Source organism: Rhipicephalus sanguineus, chromosome 11, assembly GCF_013339695.2.
Source record: "Rhipicephalus sanguineus isolate Rsan-2018 chromosome 11, BIME_Rsan_1.4, whole genome shotgun sequence".
NCBI classification, from domain to species: Eukaryota; Metazoa; Arthropoda; class Arachnida; order Ixodida; family Ixodidae; genus Rhipicephalus; species Rhipicephalus sanguineus.
The window spans coordinates 133,771,583-133,789,006 of NC_051186.1; the positions used below are offsets into that span (position 1 = coordinate 133,771,583).

The 17,424-nt window shown below is 46.8% G+C and overlaps 1 protein-coding gene across 3 annotated transcripts in view; it reads right to left on the minus strand.

The window, feature by feature from the left end:
- LOC119374559 (G patch domain-containing protein 2) overlaps positions 1-17,424 on the minus strand; it is a 105,911-nt gene that overhangs the window by 59,034 nt on the left and 29,453 nt on the right. For all 3 annotated transcript variants that reach the window (XM_037644712.2, XM_037644711.2, XM_037644715.2), the window contains exon 4: positions 11,005-11,210. In XM_037644712.2, the coding sequence (XP_037500640.1) occupies positions 11,005-11,210 (206 nt within the window). The remainder of the gene's footprint in view (positions 1-11,004; positions 11,211-17,424) is intronic.

A 17,424-nucleotide genomic window follows, 5' to 3' on the forward strand; every position in this document is an offset into this window, starting at 1 on the left:
AGTGAAACTTTCCATCTTTACACAGGACACATTCTTGGCCAACGGGCAGTCGGTGCACAAACCGTGAATGGTTGCTTGTTTTGATATGTCGGTGTAGCACAGAAAACCAAATTCGTAGATCCCACGCTGCAACGTGCACATCCCGTTCTAATGTATATAGCACGTGTGACGTCGTACTACAGCAGCGCCACCGCACTGCGCCGACACAAGCGTCGCCACTTTTACAGACAAGCCATAGATAAGTCAGCCATTCGGAACACCGCAAAAAGTTGCTTACTCAAACAAAAATTATAATCATGGCCTTTACCTTCAAAGGGTCTTAACTACTAAGCTATATGACCATGTTTCCAAAATGCGAATACATATAAACCACATGAACGCCTCATATTTTTTACCACCGTGATTACAACTCTCGAACAGCAACGTGCAAATGAGGAAAGACAAATGAAACAGCAACAGGATTGTCAACAACACCAGCGAGCACCTCAGCACAACAGCTCATAAAATATTCACAAGAAACTTCATACACTCTTCAGATTTTGATACAAGATAGCGTATATTGCACCTGGAAAATTACTTCCTAGCAATGCATATTTGTTTAGAAGAGAAGCCGACTTAAAAGGAACGGGCGTAAACTTGGTTTTTGTAAGTTGGCTCTCCCACATAGAATACTGCAGTGAAGCCTATTGATAACCTTGATGGCGGTGTCGTCGTCTGTGTTGCGGAAGACTACACAGTGGTTTGAACGTTGATGGGCACGTTCACAACTTGGACTTACAAACCAAACTGCCTCCGCTGCGTCACATCTGCACCATGTGCTAAACAGCTTCGCTGGTCATTCTGATCAATAAAGGGTCAATCACTGGTGAGCGATTGACTGGGTAAGAAGCAGACATGGTAAGAAGCGTAGCCACTTCAAAGTGGTCCTTCCAATGCCAAGGCCATCAGTAACGGGCCCGCTACTGACCAGGAGACGTACCTTTAATAATGAGATTACAGTTAAAAAAAAGCAAGCAAAGATTCATATATGGACCCTCTAACTCACAGGCTCAAAAGGAGCGGTACCTTTTAGGGTATATTTACAGCAAGCGCAACAGATGCATGGAAGTAACTATGAAAAACCTCTTCTGTATTCATGGCGAAAGTAGTTGAGAATCGAGAAGTGTCGGCATGTTTCCACCGTTCATGTTGCTCTTCTATGGACGCAAAATTCCACATTTTTCTACATATGTCCTGCTAGGCTTCCCCGATTTCATACAGAAGTGTCCAGAAACACAATTCACAGACATTTTAGTGGCGCACGTGTAGTTATAACTAAATATTGCCTCAATTACATGCTGTGCGCCGCTTGAATTGAACTACCAGCACCATTTCTGGAACAGACGATGACAGCCAATGAATCGCCGAAACACTTGATCGTCACCGATTAGCCTAGAAGTCACGAGCCTCTGCGGAGAGCATGTTTGGCCACCGAGTCAGCTTGCTAGACAAAATCGGCATCGTGCATGGCATCATGGCTTAATAAGGACACAAGTGCAAGCGCTGTTTCGTTTGTGGAATAATCTATGGTTCGTGGTTGTAACTTCGGTGGCCTCAAGTTATTGCTTCACATATTTTGATGCGCCGACAGTTCGATTGCGGGTGATAGAAACAGTCAAACCCAAGGCTATGGCGCAGTTTGGCGCAGTTGACATCGATTTTATCGGCATGGCGCAGTAAGTTCAACATGGTGCACTTTGGCGCAATTGGCGCAGGAGTAGAATCACTGACCTCGCATTCCAGCATGATACTTCCTAAAAGAGCCTGCATGCACATCTATAGCCAGCGACAAATGAAGCACAACTGATGGCTCTAACAGGTGGTGTGGTTGACGCATGCATGCACACCATCATTCGTTGTGAGGTGCACAGGTGCAAGACTGCACATGTCAGCGAATGTTGTTGCGTCTGGAAAAGAGCCACCCTCATTACAGTATAACCTCATTACAAGAGACCTTCTTAGTGAAGAGGATTTTGGTCTGTTGTAAAGGGAGTATGTAAAATCCAAGTACTGTTACAACCGACTTTTATGTAAATGCTCAATGGGTCTGTTATAACCAGAGAGAACTACGAGTCACAAACATGGTCGTATTTTTGAAGGGGGACCAAAAAAATGCAATTTTTGGAAAACCGCATTTTCAGTTTCTGTAGCCCATTTTCTATCTGATTCCAAAATATTTTCCCTGAAAACTACATAGAAGTGCTATAAAATTTTTTTTTGCGTCTGCCGACTTGGCGAAGCTTGTGGAAATACAAAAAAAAAAGTTTTTCAAAATTATAGCTCGACAACGGCGCAATCGGGCGCCATGATTTTGGGCTTGTCGTAAAGAGCATTCCTCCTTGTTCAAGTTCTCCGTTTCAGCTAGCTCCTCCATTCAGTAACAAGTGTACCAAAAGCACATGTTTGAAGTTCAATTCAAGGCCTCCGATTGGCTGCTTCTGCTGTGATGCTCGCTTCGGGATCGTCGCCTGCTGCTTGTGCGTCGCGAGGTCGTGGCTGTCGAAAATTGCGTTACTTAGTGACGCGTTCGCACTCGTTCTGTGTTCACGGGTCGACGATAATTTGGAACGCTTTAGTTTGGCAGCTGCAAGCAGAAGCTCAATCATCAGATTACGATAGCACGCCACACTCGTTGCGAACATCGCAGACGTGCGATTGTAATAGCGTTGACTCATTGGACCCGCTATTAGAGGTTCAATTCTTATCAGCACTTTGGAGCTTATGACGAAGACCACCGCGGGACAACTCTTTGCACTCACAATCGAGCATGACGTACTTTCAAACATCGGGCACCCCAGCCACACACATCGCAACCGAGCTTTCTGCTCGATGTCGTGGCTAGGCCTAACTCCACTCACGGTGCCGATGTACGAGACAAATCCGAACTTTGCGGGCAAGAACATCACGCTAGCGGACATGCGAAAGCAAAGAAGCCGCAATGTCCTTCGTCGCAAGCAACGAATCGCATCGTCCGCTGGCTCCTCAGAACTGCGGATGGGCATTTTGCGCATCGGCAGCGGACCCCCCGGCCAAGCTTGCCGCGCAGCGACCGCTCAAATAAGCGGCAGCAGCGGCTAGCAATTTCGCACGTCAGTGTCCCAAAACGCTACACCAAGCACACTGCCCGCCGATTTTTTGTTGCTACAGCTAGGCATATAGCTAATCATTGAGAGACCGGAGATCGGCGGCCTTCGTTCTTAAATCAGTAAGTCGATATCTGCAGTGCACTGCTCCCGTCCCGAAAGTATGCTAAGCGATGTTTGAAGTTGGAAGTTACTGAGTTTGGAATGTCCGTGGTAGAAAAGTCCTCTCTAAAGGAGTCCTGACCACCTTGCTGGCCTGAAATTTTAGTCAATTATATCCAAATGTCCGTTGTACCAGAATCCGTTGTAAACGAAGTTCAATCAATGGAACAAATATGGAGGTCGGCATAACGCCGCAAATTGGTATGTAATATCCGAATGTCTGTTGTAAACAGATCCGTTGTAACGAGGTTATACTGTACACGTGGACACAGTCACACTATTTCACAACTAACACGTGGACATTTATCAAACAGTTTTTACATAACGGTGAGCTCACCAGCCAAATGTAATAAATTACTGAAGTAACATACCAAAAAACCAAATATAATGCCAAAATGCACACACAATGTGCCACGAATGCGGCTTCGCCGACATTCGACTCACCACGGAAGTCCATGAGACCGAGCCACGGAATCGTCTGCACGGACCTCCCGCAAGAGACGGCTGCGCAAAGCCCAGAAAAAGAGCAAGTGCTCATCCTCATGCACCAGCGGAATCTCGCTCGCCTCAGGAGCACAGTGCCAACTCTCTCGGCAGCAGCAAAGATAACTACGCCGACCCACCGGATGCGTGACGGTGCATGCCATGAGGCAAAAACTACTTTACAGGGGGCATGAGCAAGCCCACAATGTGAGTGGTTGAGAGAAGTGGCAAGAGCTAACAGAATATTTAAAGGGACCGACAACTGCCCAGAACATGAAATAAGATGACTGCACTGATGGAAAGATTGTCCGTCGCATTGACTCAAACCAACCCTGTTTACCTCGTCAGAGATAGATTTATATTTTTATTTCTTCATTGAAAGTCGCGAAAAATGACCTTTGGCGCCTCTGGCGGCAAAATCATACACGGTCCCATGAAGCCGGTCACGTGACCATTGATTGGTGTATGCGTTCGATGACTTTTCTGTTAGTACTGAAATATTGTTCATTTCTTTATATTAAAAGATATTACTCCATAAAAATGTACATATAGGCCTGCGTTAGTTGTATGCAACAAAGTGGCGCTGCCTTCGCTTGGCGTAATGATCCCATGCCACGAAAAGCCATCCATGACACAGGCGCAGGCAACCTTGGTCGCAGGCGCGCACAACGCTGTACAAATACCGAGAAGGTGTATAAAGCCACATCATCTCCTTGTAACAGCTTGTCATTTTCAAAAATGGCTGGAAAGCTCAAAATACAGGTGGTTAATCATAGCTACAGTAACTCCTGCGAAAGGAGAACGACAGCTTTCACAAGGGCTAGCGGCATTGCTATCAATTCTCAGCGTTGCTGGAGCAAGCCTTCATGCGTGTTTGGAGCCTTTCAGATCGAAAAATACTGCTTATAAAATAACTACGTGCTTTTAGGATAAACCACTGCAGCTACAAACGCTACGAAGGGTAAGCTTCCTGTCGCGCCGTAAAAAGCTGGGTCAAGAAAAATCAGTTGTCGGTCCCTTTAAGCATCATTCCCTTTCTCTCTCTGGCCTAATTTGCAGACATCATCATTCTCGGCCTGTTTTAGTCCAGTGAAGGATGAAGACCTCCCCCAATGATCTCCAGTTTACCCTATCCTGTGTGAGCTGATTCCACCTTATCCCAGTGAACTTCTTAATTTCACCACTCCATCTAACTCTCTGCCTCCCTCGACTGCATTTTTCATCCCTTGGTAAGCATTCAGTTGCTCTTACTGACCACCGGTTGTCCATTACATGACCAGCCAAGGTCCATTTCTATCACTTGATGTCAACTAGGACATCTGCTACCCCTGCTTGTTCCCTGACTCATTGTGCCATGCTCTGATCATTTTATGTTCCAGTGCACACTGCATGGTCAACTTTTTTCTCTAGTTGCTTTTGTTATTCTTCATGTTTCAGCTTCACATGCTAGAAATGGCAGTATGCAGTGATTGTATACTTTTTGCTTTAATAATGTAGCAGATTCCCTGACATTCTTTGGGAGTGCCTGCCGAATGCATTCCAGCCCATTCTTATTCTTTGGTGAATTTCCTTTTCGTGACTGGGCTCTCCTGTTAGAACTTGTCTTAGGTATACATATTCTGATATACACTCCAATGTATGGTTTCCACTTGTGAACTCTTTCTCTTTTGCCAGGTCATTTAGCATTATCTTTGCCATCATATTCATTTTTAGGCCTACTTCAATACATTCTCGGTTTAATTCCACAATCACTAATTTGCACATGTCACTGCCTAAAAGAAGTGACAAAAAAATGTCACTTGTGCCTCACCATCTTTTTTCTCCCACATTTCTGTGGCCCGATTGTGCCATATACCGTGCTTTCCAATTTGACAGTCCTATTGCTGATGCAATAAAAGATGAAAGGCCAGATCATTATCAGCCTATTTATTTCCAGTGCGGGATGAAGGCCAATGCATGCGGTTTCCTGCTGGAAAATTTAGGCCTGTTTTTCGATATTTCCACACACACTTCTTTGTTTTTTCATATGACCAGGCTGGGACACTTGTAACCACTGGTTAACTCTTTCCGGCATGGTGGTCACCCCAGGTAACCACCTTTTCTCGATTTTTTTTCTCTTAAAGCGCGCGGCCCCGCATATCAACGTTCAAACTGCCCGCCGGTTGAACCTTTCGCATTTAAACAGAGATGTCGCTACTTCCCTTGGAGTTCGTAGTCACGTGTCATTATTGTTTTCTTCCCGCTGGGATCGACTCGAGCGCGCGGTACACGATGGACCCGAGAGTTTTTTATGGAAAAACAGGTAAGTCCTTTTCTTTGTCAATTCATATTGCAGGACAGTATGTCACAGACGTAGTCAATACTATGGAAGCTAGAAATGAAGCGCTGCGCTCATTTTTTAGAGAACGCTTTGTCGCTGAAGTTGGTGGTCCCCTAGGGTAACCACCATGCATGAAGGGTCTTGATGGCTGCAAATATATTATTTGTTCTTGGTGTTTCAGCGGAAGAGTTTGTCGAAATACCATCAGACTCTGACAGTTCCGCAGGATGTGACGACTACAGTGACAGTGACTCTGACTATGAAGTGAATGATAAAACTGTCAAAACGTGTAAAAAGAGACGTCAGGAAAGAAAAGCCATCTCTGCGGTGTGCGTGTCCTCCGATATAGACAGCGACGAAGATGACGCTCCTGTCATGGCTGCGAAGGTACCTGTGTGGAGTCCTTCCTATAAAATGGCGCCACCGTTGGACTTTCTGTCACGCAGTGGAGTGCCACTTTCTATCCAAAGCACAGATAAAAGAAGTCCTTATGACATCTTCAGCCGATTCTGGACGCCGTCTTTGGTGGAGCTGCTGGTGTTTCAGACAAATCTTTACGCTCAACAGGAGGGCAAGCCATACACACCCACCACATTGGAAGAAATGCGGTCATTTTTAGGGCTCAATCTACTGATGGGAATAAAGAGGAGTCCAAGTTACAGGGATTACTGGTCCAGCGCGCCTGACTTGCATGATCCTTTCATTTCGAAATTAATGACAGTCAATAGATTCGGCTGGCTTTTATCACACCTGCATCTGAATGACAACATATTGCAGCCAGCGAGGGATCACCCCAACTTTGACAAGTTGTACAAAGTCCGTCCACTCCTCACTGAACTAACAAAAACCTTTTGGGAAAATTACTTGCCCACCGAACTGCTCGCCATCGATGAATCAATGATAAAGTTCAAAGGGAGGAGCTCGCTCAAGCAGTACATGCCAAAGAAGCCTGTGAAGCGGGGCTACAAGGTGTGGATGCTTTGCGCCAGCAATGGTTATAACCTGAAATTTGATATTTACACCGGCAAATCTGAGAGCGGTGTTCAGAAGGAGCTAGGTGCACACGTTGTGAGGAAGTTATGTCATGGCCTAGCGGGTAAGCATCATCGTGTGTTTTTTGACAATTACTTCACGAGTTACAACCTCTTGAAAGATCTTCTGCATGACGGCATTTACGCATGTGGGACAGTCAATTCCAACAGAAAGAACTTGCCATGCTTGCAAGATGATAAATCAATGAAAAGAGGCGACACAGACTGGAGTGTCAGCGACGACAGCATCTCCTGTCTAAAATGGAAGGATAAGAGGACTGTTTACCTGCTAACGAATTTTCATGACCCTTCCATTGAAGTTGAAGTGAACAGGAAAGAAAAGGATGGGACAGTGAGCAAGGTGTCCTGCCCGGCGGCGTTGCAAGACTACAACCATAACATGAATTTTGTGGACAAATATGATCAGCGCAAAGGGCAATATGAAGTAGACAGAAAATCACGGAAATGGTGGCACAGGATCTTTTTCCACCTACTGGATTGCTGTGTCGTGAATGCTTTTCTCGTGCACCGCGAACTCGAAGGAGTTCCCCTCTTCACCATGAAAGAGTTCCGGAGAAGTGTGATGACATCGCTTACAGCAGAAGCCCAGGTTTGTAAGAGAGGCCTAACACAGTGCACTAACACAGTACAGATAAAACAATCTAAGCCCCATGTAGATACTGCCGTACGTCTAACTCACAGCAAACACCAGCCAAAGAGATGCACGAAGCGGAGGTGCGGGATGTGCAGCACGAAATCTCAGCCTTCGAGAACGACATGGATGTGTGAAACATGCAACATCCCATTGTGCCTGCGGGAAAACAAGGACTGTTTTGCCGCGTTCCACCGAAAGTGACTCTAGACCCTTGCGGCACGGTGGTCACCTCAGGTGACCACCTCATTTCTCTTGAACTTATGTGTCAACTTTTTTTCTTTTGTTATAAAAACCTTTCTTGGACGAAGACCAATGTATATTTTCAATAAAATATAGTATTCCTCCAAAATTAAAGTTCTGTGCATGAAAGAGTTAAAACATTGATGCACAGAGGCATCCACTTCCACCTTGAACACTGCACCGTGCAACCAGCGGTCAGCGGAACACCTTTCACGGGCACTTGGGGAACCTACGCGCAAGTGCAGTGACAGCTGTAGGTGGCACCTTTGCTGCATCGTCTGCTATGCATTTACGTTGGTGTCCACTTCTTTGCACAGCGCCGTTCTCAACTTATCCACAGTGTCATGTCACTCACGTGTTGGACATGCATTTGATAAAAAAGTGGGGCCACATTACTGGCTAAAGAGCACTACCTGCCTTGCCGGTAGTGGCCGCCAACTATCAATGTTGCGGTTTGGTGCTCAGTCAACGAAATGATTTGCAGTTACTGCATTTACAAGGGGTGACTTGCATCTTCAATCAGGACGAGAGCGAGCACATGGAACACTCCAGTGGTGGTTCGTGGTTGTCACTACTTTGACATCGTGCATGCGCCTGGAAAATTGAAAGTGTGCTGAATTTCAAATGCCATTCGACGTATAGTTTCTGCGAAGTGTGGTACCGCGGCAAAGTCTGCATGAACGAGAAGGTCCAAAAACTTAGTCAACAACTTTTCGCTTTAACGCATTCCTTTTTTCCTGCATTTGTGATGTCAGAGCGTAGGTCCACGCATTTGTGTTCTATATTTGTGAATTTAAGCAGATGCAAATTTACATGCCAGTTGCATGCCTCGATTGTCAAAATCGTGCGGCTGCCTGCCGGTCATGTTTCGCACACGAGCAGCCTCTCAAAAATATTTTTTGGTTATCAGTCGAACATGGATATATCGAACTCGAAGGTGATCGCGAATTAGTTTTATATGAAAAATTCGATATAAAAAGATACAGGTCCCGAGACCTTACCAGTGGCGGACGATCACCTACAATCGGCACATTCTAGAATGACAACTAATTTCACACATACGATGCAACAGAATGTTTTATTTGCGTGAAAAAAAATTGCTTATCTTGGCCTGCTTCTTTGTCTTCGAAATGAAGTTGAAGATGCTGGCCTCAATCTTATTGAGGCTGTCCAGGTGTGACAGCTCGGTTTCCTCCATGTCGCCGCAACAACGGCGAATCAAGCCGAACGCTGCCGCCACTTCAGCGGCGGAGTACGCGCGTGCAGCCGCTGCCTCGTCCAGACGATCTTCGTCACCACTTGAGCTGTCGGCCTGGGCATCCTGGGTCCCTGCAACCGCAGCTACAATGTCAATGTCCTCGTCAGCGAGGCTCGCAACAGCCTGAGCATTGCAGTCCGCTTCCACGAAATCATCCGCAGACACTTCGGGTGGTACGGCAGCCGTGAAGAGGGGCGACAACTCGCGAAACGTGTCGTCTATGAACTCGTCGTCGCAGTCTTCACCGGTTTCCACAAGTTCCGCTGTCACGAAGCCTGCCTTCCGGAAGCAGTTGGCCACAGTGTCCGTCTTCACGTCTTGCCAGGTGCCCGTCATCATTTGAATGGCACCAAGCAGGTCAACCTTCAGCTCAGTGCCCATGCATAGAGTGCCTGTTCAAGAACCAGGCAGAGAGTGCCTGTTCTACTATCCCGTGGGCAGGAACGCGCACACGACAGGCTCCCGACGTTCGCTGCGCTGCCGCCTTTGCCTTGATATCTGCCTTGTTCTTCAACAAGGTGCTCAGTGTGCTCCGTGATATCCCGATGTCGTCCACCACCGCCGAACTTTTTTCGCCCGCCTCAACACGCTGTATGACTTTGAACTTCATCACAAAGTCAAGGTTCTTGCGCTTCTTGACGCTGGCCATTGCTACACGAGAAGTCGAAAATTCAAGCAGTCCGCAACACCTTTGCACAGCTCGCACAGCACGCACGCAAAAGAGGAACGCGGTGGTATGTGACAACTATGGAAGTGAACTTTGCCAACAAAGTGCTCGCGATCTGCCGCGATGGCGGCGATGGCTACTCGGGCGCCCGAGCTACCTGTGAGGGCAGCAGCGATGTACGAAAGGCGCGAGCTGTGGTTGGCTGAGCAAATTCGAAAGGCGCGGGCTGTGTTTGGCTAATCAAAACTCACAAAACACCTACAAAAAAAAAAAAAGAAAAGGCGAAAAGAGGAAGCCGCCGGCTCCTTCGTTCCTGTTCTCCGAGCCGATAGTAACGCGGAGAAAGCATGAGAAAGAGAGAGAGAAAAAAAAGGAAAAAAAAAAAAGCCGTTCCGCAAGTTGGAGAATGCGCTCAACAGGAGTACAGTCCGAGCTCTCTCGCCCTCCGTTTTTCGAGCGTATCGGGTGTCGGCGGAGGCGTGGTGCCGCGCGCCTTCCGTGTCGGCGCGGTGCCGCCCGCCGACACGCGCTTTCCAGCTCGCGCGGTGTTCGATATATCCGATGGTGGGTAAAAATACCGTTCGATATAAACGTGCGAATTTCTATACTTTTACAGAGGATTTTCAAGGGGATAATTTACGAGTTCAATATAGCCAAAAATTCTATATATGTGGGTTCGATATATCCGTGTTCGACTGTAGTGCAGTACCACTTATACTATTGATATTCACGACTCTGGCGATATTAGTTATAAGCAGTCTATGCTGTATTTACTCAAAATTCTGCCCCGGTGTCAGCGGATGATTGCAGGGGCCACAAATGAAGGCTGGTGGCCTTTCACACAGCCCTATGTGAAATGCCACGATATGCAGGCATTGCAAAATGGCTCTGAAACAAACATGGTGTTCCAGTGAATGGGCTTATGATCTAACTAGTGAGACAATTGCGGCATTTGCTGGCTGGTCACACCAGCTGCCAATGTCGCCTCGACAGGCATCTGCGAGCATGCACTAACGACCACTCATATGAAAACACCAGTTGCAAAAAGAAAATGAATACCACTCACCCATGGTGCGGTTTTGACTCCTCCAGCTCCATGTCATCACAGCATTCAGAGGAACGTCGGTGGCCTACCGACTCAAGGCTGCGTTCGCGCATGCTGCGCTTCCGTTTGCCACACAGGCTGCCTGCAGCTGCTCTTGCTGCTGGAGGACCGCACAGCTGCTGTGATCCTCCAGCCGTGGTTCCCTTGGGATGAGATAATGCCACCGGCTGCACAAAAGAGATCTGTCAACCCTTTTCATCGACATCAGCTCATTCAATGTCAACTGCAAGCTCAATGGGACCTGTCCAAAGACACGTGCACCCCATTCGCAACTGGTCGGTCATTTTCAGGGATGTTGCCGCATCTGCTTGATATTAATGCAAGCTTTTTCCCTTGTTTCAAGTCGATCCTTGCATTACCATAGAATACTAGCCAAAGAAATGGCACAATGTACCCAAGCTTCAGCAGCTTCACAAAATACGTTGGCAGCATGTGAGCATCTCAGTCTGAATCCATCACGAGTCCAAACGTTTTTCGTTGTTCAAGCATTTCTCTGGTGCGAGCCAGATGTGCTAGTGATGAAAATTCGTAAACAGGGATTGTGCTGGAGCTGACGTTTCGACAAGCGGACTTTTCTTCTTCAAGGTAACTGCAGCCTTGAAGACAAGTCCGCTTGCTGAAACATCGGCTCCACCGCAGCAACCCCTGTTTATGAATTTTCATGACAAGCTTCCATATTCCCGACTCCCGTCTTTCTTTTAGATGTGCTAGGGGTTTCATTAAGTGCAGTGGCGAATTTTACAAGGGATTTGTGTTCACTCATTATTTATAAAATAACAGCTGTGTGTTGCAGCCGGTACTATGCCTGCTTCAAATGGAAAAGTAGAAGAGCTGCTGGGTGAAACAAAGACCTCTCATGCTGTAATTCCTAGAGGTAAGCTTCATTTGTTGGATGTCTGCCAGAATAAAAACATTTTAAAGAAGAATTTCAAAAGCTGTACACTAAATGGATCAGCAAAGGGCCAGCCCCAACTCCTTCCAAAAGAATTAAACAACCAAGCACATCAGAGATAGTGACGTGGGTATCTGCCTCGTGGTACAGCCTCCCACATGTGTGGTCATGTGCAAGTTCAAGAAATGTCCCCTATATATGGAACTTGAAAGAACCTAATGTAATGTCATTTTGGAAGTGGACAGGGACAACGAACGAGCACTCGACTTCTTACAGAGATCAGTGAAGCGGTAGAACTGAAAGTTGGGTGAGTCGGTTACTATTTATGGTGAAATTTCAGCGCGCACAATAGACAAGGAAACAGTGCAGGGGACAAACAGTGGTTCAGGCACCGGAACTGAAAGTGTGAGACAGAGAGAACACAGACATGGTGTTAGCAATGAACCAACTAGCTCCAGTGAATACCAGACTATGCCCTTGTCTTCTGTGCACGCTTGTACCAGGACACAACACTGAGAGGAACACAGTCATGCAAATGCCCCTCTCATGCAGGTTAGCTACCTGTCACATACTTCTAGTTTCCGTAGTCATGATCGGTTCGTGCTTGCGGTGTCATGCCCCTACAATGTGTCTGACCATTGGCGTGACGAGTTTGGCCAGCTGTTCTGTTCAGCTTGTATTATTGCTCACGTTGTCTGCTTGCTCCTTATGCTTTCAAGAGATATCGGCCCATATAATCGTGACACGTGCTCTGGTGCAACTCTTGAGACTATCTGCAATGCCATTTCTCGCATACAGCATGCAGCAACTGCCCTTGCTGTAGTGTTCGCAGAGGGCTGGAAACGTAAAACCAACACGTATGGTGTTCAGTCCGAGAGTATCTTTATTTTCAAGTTTCCCTCCCCGAATCGCGCCGGGCCCTGTGTGCTGGTGGCGGCTTGGGTTTCTCTTTTGTCCAGCAGTAAACACACACAGCACACTTGCCGAACTTACAATGATACGTGCTGTACTGTCAAATACAGACAATTTGGTTTGAGACGACTTTCCTGATGCACTTTCTGCTTCCGCTGAACTTTTAGTTGACATCACCCTCCTTCCTACAAAGTCTAACACGACTTGTAAAGCTACCTATGTGCGTTGAAGGAAACAGCGCCGCAGTTTTAGATTTATTTCTTGTCAACAACGGACAGCTTAGGTGAAAGCCAACAGTACATCTTTTTGAAGGAATATCGGATCATAAAATGACTTGCCCCACAATCAGGGTTTCGGAACGAAAATGTTTTTCGTTGCAGTTTTAGTTTCGTTCCACCACAAAAAGTTCCATTCCGTTTCTGTTCCGGAAGGAACAAAAATGTTCCGTAACGTTTAGTAATGGGTTTTTATTTGTGTGCAAAAATCTGAAGTTAAAGCAATCATTGAAAAAACATTGCATTTGTGGTATAGTTACTTGTGCTCCTCTTAAGAAAGTGGCACAAGCGTAAAACACATTCTTCCCACATTCTCCAGAGGAACGGAAGTACCAAGAATTTCTACCAACTAGCACAAACCAGTACCCTTCAAAGTCAAAGTATTTTTTTTCTCAAAAGTCAATTATGAATTTTTTCAGCAGGCTCATTGCTTTGTGTCAAGAGAGTGAGCATGATCTCGGAAGCAGCACGTCATTGAATGAATGTACTCTCTGATGTGCGAGACCGCTGTTCTAATAAAAAGATCGCCAGGCCTGTGCGGGACATGCAGCACAGTCACAGAAGAAAGCTGGAAGAGCGGCCTATGTAGAGCCCGCTGTAGGCGCTCTTGGGGCAACTATACAAGTACACATGCAAGATACCCACTACGCCATAAATCATTATATTTTTTAGAAGTAGGGAAGCACCCACTATGCTATTTTTTATAATTCTTCGTAGAATCGTAGTACTCGCTACACATCTTTAAGGCATTATGTGGACATTGTGCTGTAACTGATGACGATGCGAAGAATTATGGCTGAGCCCTTCGTAATGGGTTGGAAGGATTCAACAACCGACTTGTTGCGCAATTCGCATTGTGTGATGCCAGGTTGTTATTTTACTCTTCTGCCACACTATATTACATATATTAACATGATTCCTTGCTCGACATGACACCTGTATAGAGTATTTTCGTGAACCACTGTCAAGCACCACGGTGGCTCTGTGGTAGAATACTCGACTGCCACGCAGAGGGCGCGGGTTCAGATCCCATCCGACCCTAGAAAGTAGTTTTTTTCATTTCATTATTTTCGTATTTCATGGCATAGCGGTTACAGACACCGGCGGCGGACAACTATGGTGCCAAAATCGGCTTTTGTGATCTCATAATAGCTTTCACTGTAACAAACTTCAGCGCCGGAAATGCCCTCTCCACGCTGGCCTGTGTGACAGGCACGCAAAACTCCACTTGCGTTAATATAAACATCTCCGGTTGCCACTGTTTTCATTTTTCACACAAATTCAGCATATCTTTGCTTTGGAATTCCTGCCTGAGGTACGTGCTAATACTGTATCCTGAGATACGCATAACTGTTCACGTTGCATGACCTCAGTTGTTCCAGATTACCAAGTTTTTTCGTGAAACAAAAAAACGCTTTAAAAAATTTCAGTTTCACTCCGGAACGAAATAACAGATAACATTTCGGTTAAGTTTTCATTTCGGTCAAAAATATATATTTTTTTTCGATTTTCGTTTTTGGTTTTCGTTCCGTTCCGACACACTGCTCACAATTCCAGTTAACGTTGTGACTGAGAAACAAAGAAAAGAGAGGCTAATTCCTTTGTGTGCACAAGCCAGTGATATCGATAAACTAGACACACTGGACTGTTCGTTTTCTCTTTTTATGTCACAGTATGAATCTGGCAACACATCTGTTGACAGCCTCAAGTGCTTTTTTAAAGAAACGGTCTGGCACTGCATGAACAATTTCGTCCCTTGGAAACAGAAACAGCGGTGAGCTACGAACCCTTGAATAGCAAATCAGTTCTGCGGAATCCCACAAGGTGGCGGAACGGTTAAGAAAGGGAAAATAGACAACCACCCGTTTGTAGCACGAAGCCAGAAGGAAATCCATACAGATTTCTCAGAAATAAAGCCTCTCAGGACGAATTTTTCGGCAACTAAGAGGCTTTATTTCTGAGAAATCTGTATGGATTTCCTTGTGGCTTCGTGCTACAAAAGGGTGGTTGTCTATTTTCCCTTTCTTAACCCTTCCGCCACCTTGCGGGATTCCGCAGAACTGATTTGCAATTTGTGTCCAGTTGCTTCGAGTTGTCGATGAATTTGCCCTCGCGCTGCCAATTGCTAGCTTCCTGGTTAGCTCAATTGGTAGAGGGACCGCCCCGGAAAGGCGTTGGTCCCGGGTTCAATCCCTGGACCAGGACGAATTTTTCGGCAACTAAGAGGCTTTATTTCTGAGAAATCTGTATGGATTTCCTTGTGGCTTCGTGCTACAAACAGGTGGTTGTCTATTTTCCCTTTCTGAGCCCTTGAATAATAAAAGATATTGTTTGGCTGGGAAGGAAAATAAAAAGGCAAGGATGCAGCACTGGCAACACCCCTCTGCTCATAGTGCTGACAAGTTATCTGAGCTGCAAACCAGACTAAAGAACGACATTGCAAGGGTGAAGGACTATTAACAAAGTGTGTCGTTAAAACACTTCCTTTCTACATCTCCGGAAAAATTCTGGCGACACCTATGTCCAAAGAAAAAAATCTGCCACGTGTCTTTTAATTAATGGCACGACTAAAACTGACAAAAATGAAATTGTGAACGCACTAAATAATTACTTCAGCTCCGTGTTCACTGACAATGACGGCATTGTTCCACTTTTTCCGACGAAGAAACAAAACCCATTGATGACATCACTATCAGTGAGGACGGCATTTTATCAATTTTGCTTAAACTTGAAGAGTTCGCGCCGTCGTGCTGCCAAGGAAGTGATGCAAACGTTTATTAACACTAACAAAACCATGTGAAAGCTACACGGTACAATAACATGGGCACAAGCACTCACCCCTAACCTTGGCCCCGGTGGGGCACACCCCTCCCGCAAACACAGCGTTCCGTCACCGACTGTCCGGGCCGCGCCACGGCTGCCGCTTTTAAAGCCCGTGTGTGGTAAGAGACTGTAAACCACAACCGAAGGAGAATACGGAACTAAAGAAGACGAAGGAGTGCGCGAGAAAGGAAGACGAATGTGAAGCGCGTGGGCTTCGGAACGTCGCCGGGCTGAGCAAGAACGTGGCCAGGCAGCCAGAGCGCCGGTCGTTCGGCCCGAGAGACAAAAGGGACTGAGCTGGTGCGACCAGACCAGCCGGGACGAGCGTGGTGTGTCCCGGGAACGAGCAAGCGTTACGGGCCAGGCCTAGCAGCTGTTCCTGTGGCGAACGAGCGTGCGGGCCAGGAGCCAAGATCGTGGCCTCGGTGCCACGTCCATACCTGCCAAGTTTGGAGAAACGGAATCCGGGAGATCTACTCAACGGGGGGGTACTGCGATAGCAATTATATGAACACTCAGCGGCATTTTGCGGTCGCTGCTGATCTGTACAGAGTCCAAGCCGATAACATCGCTTACGCATCGTCTGTTTCACGTGCGAGTAAATGCGTTGCCATTTTTTGGGTGTGTTGGTAAACGGAACTCGAAAACATATTGAGCGCCTACAAACAGGGACGTAAGGGAGACGTAAGGGAGCGCAATGTGTTGTCGTCTCCCTTACATCCCTGTTTGTAAGCGCTCAATATGTTTTCAAGTAAATGCGCGCTAGCGCTAGGGACGAACGCGGTTGAAGCAGAGATGAAACGACCCGGCCGTCACCGTCGTGCGAAGGGCACATGCGATAACATCGCTCCGCGTGCGAGGCCTGTCGTCGCTTGCTTACCAGTTATTTCGTCGGGCAAGGGACCATAAGGGGTGCCGTTGAGACGGGGACGGTCGCGAGCGCTGGCGAACACGCTATCTCGACAGACATCGGTAACGGCTACCCTTTTAAAGGAGCACCGACACAAAAATTTTGCACCTTGCTTTTTTGTTGCAATAGATAGCTTATGATCCACTTATCACGGCTGCAAAGCTCGTTTGCACGAGTGCGCGACGGTTATTTATTTAGAGACCTTTTTAGAGCGCCCAGTCGCAGTTTCGGTTTCAAAGAGCACCGAGCTAGGCAGCACTACTTCCGGAGGGCGGGTAACCACAGCTGGCCACGTGAACACGCAAAATTGTGACGTAGGCGGCGCGCGAGCGTGGGTGCGGTGGGCGCCGAACCAGGTCAAGTGGCGCCAGCTATGGAGGATTAGAAACAACTAACAAACGCGTAATCTATGTTCTCCGAGCATTCGGAAGCGCCCATCTCGACTCGCTAAGCTTACAGCATCGATTATTTGACTATGGCTCTCAAGAACGGCGCCGAATCGGGACGAATACATTGCTGTCGAAGCGTAAGGACATGCATCTAAAGCAAATGGAAGCATCAGTTCGGAA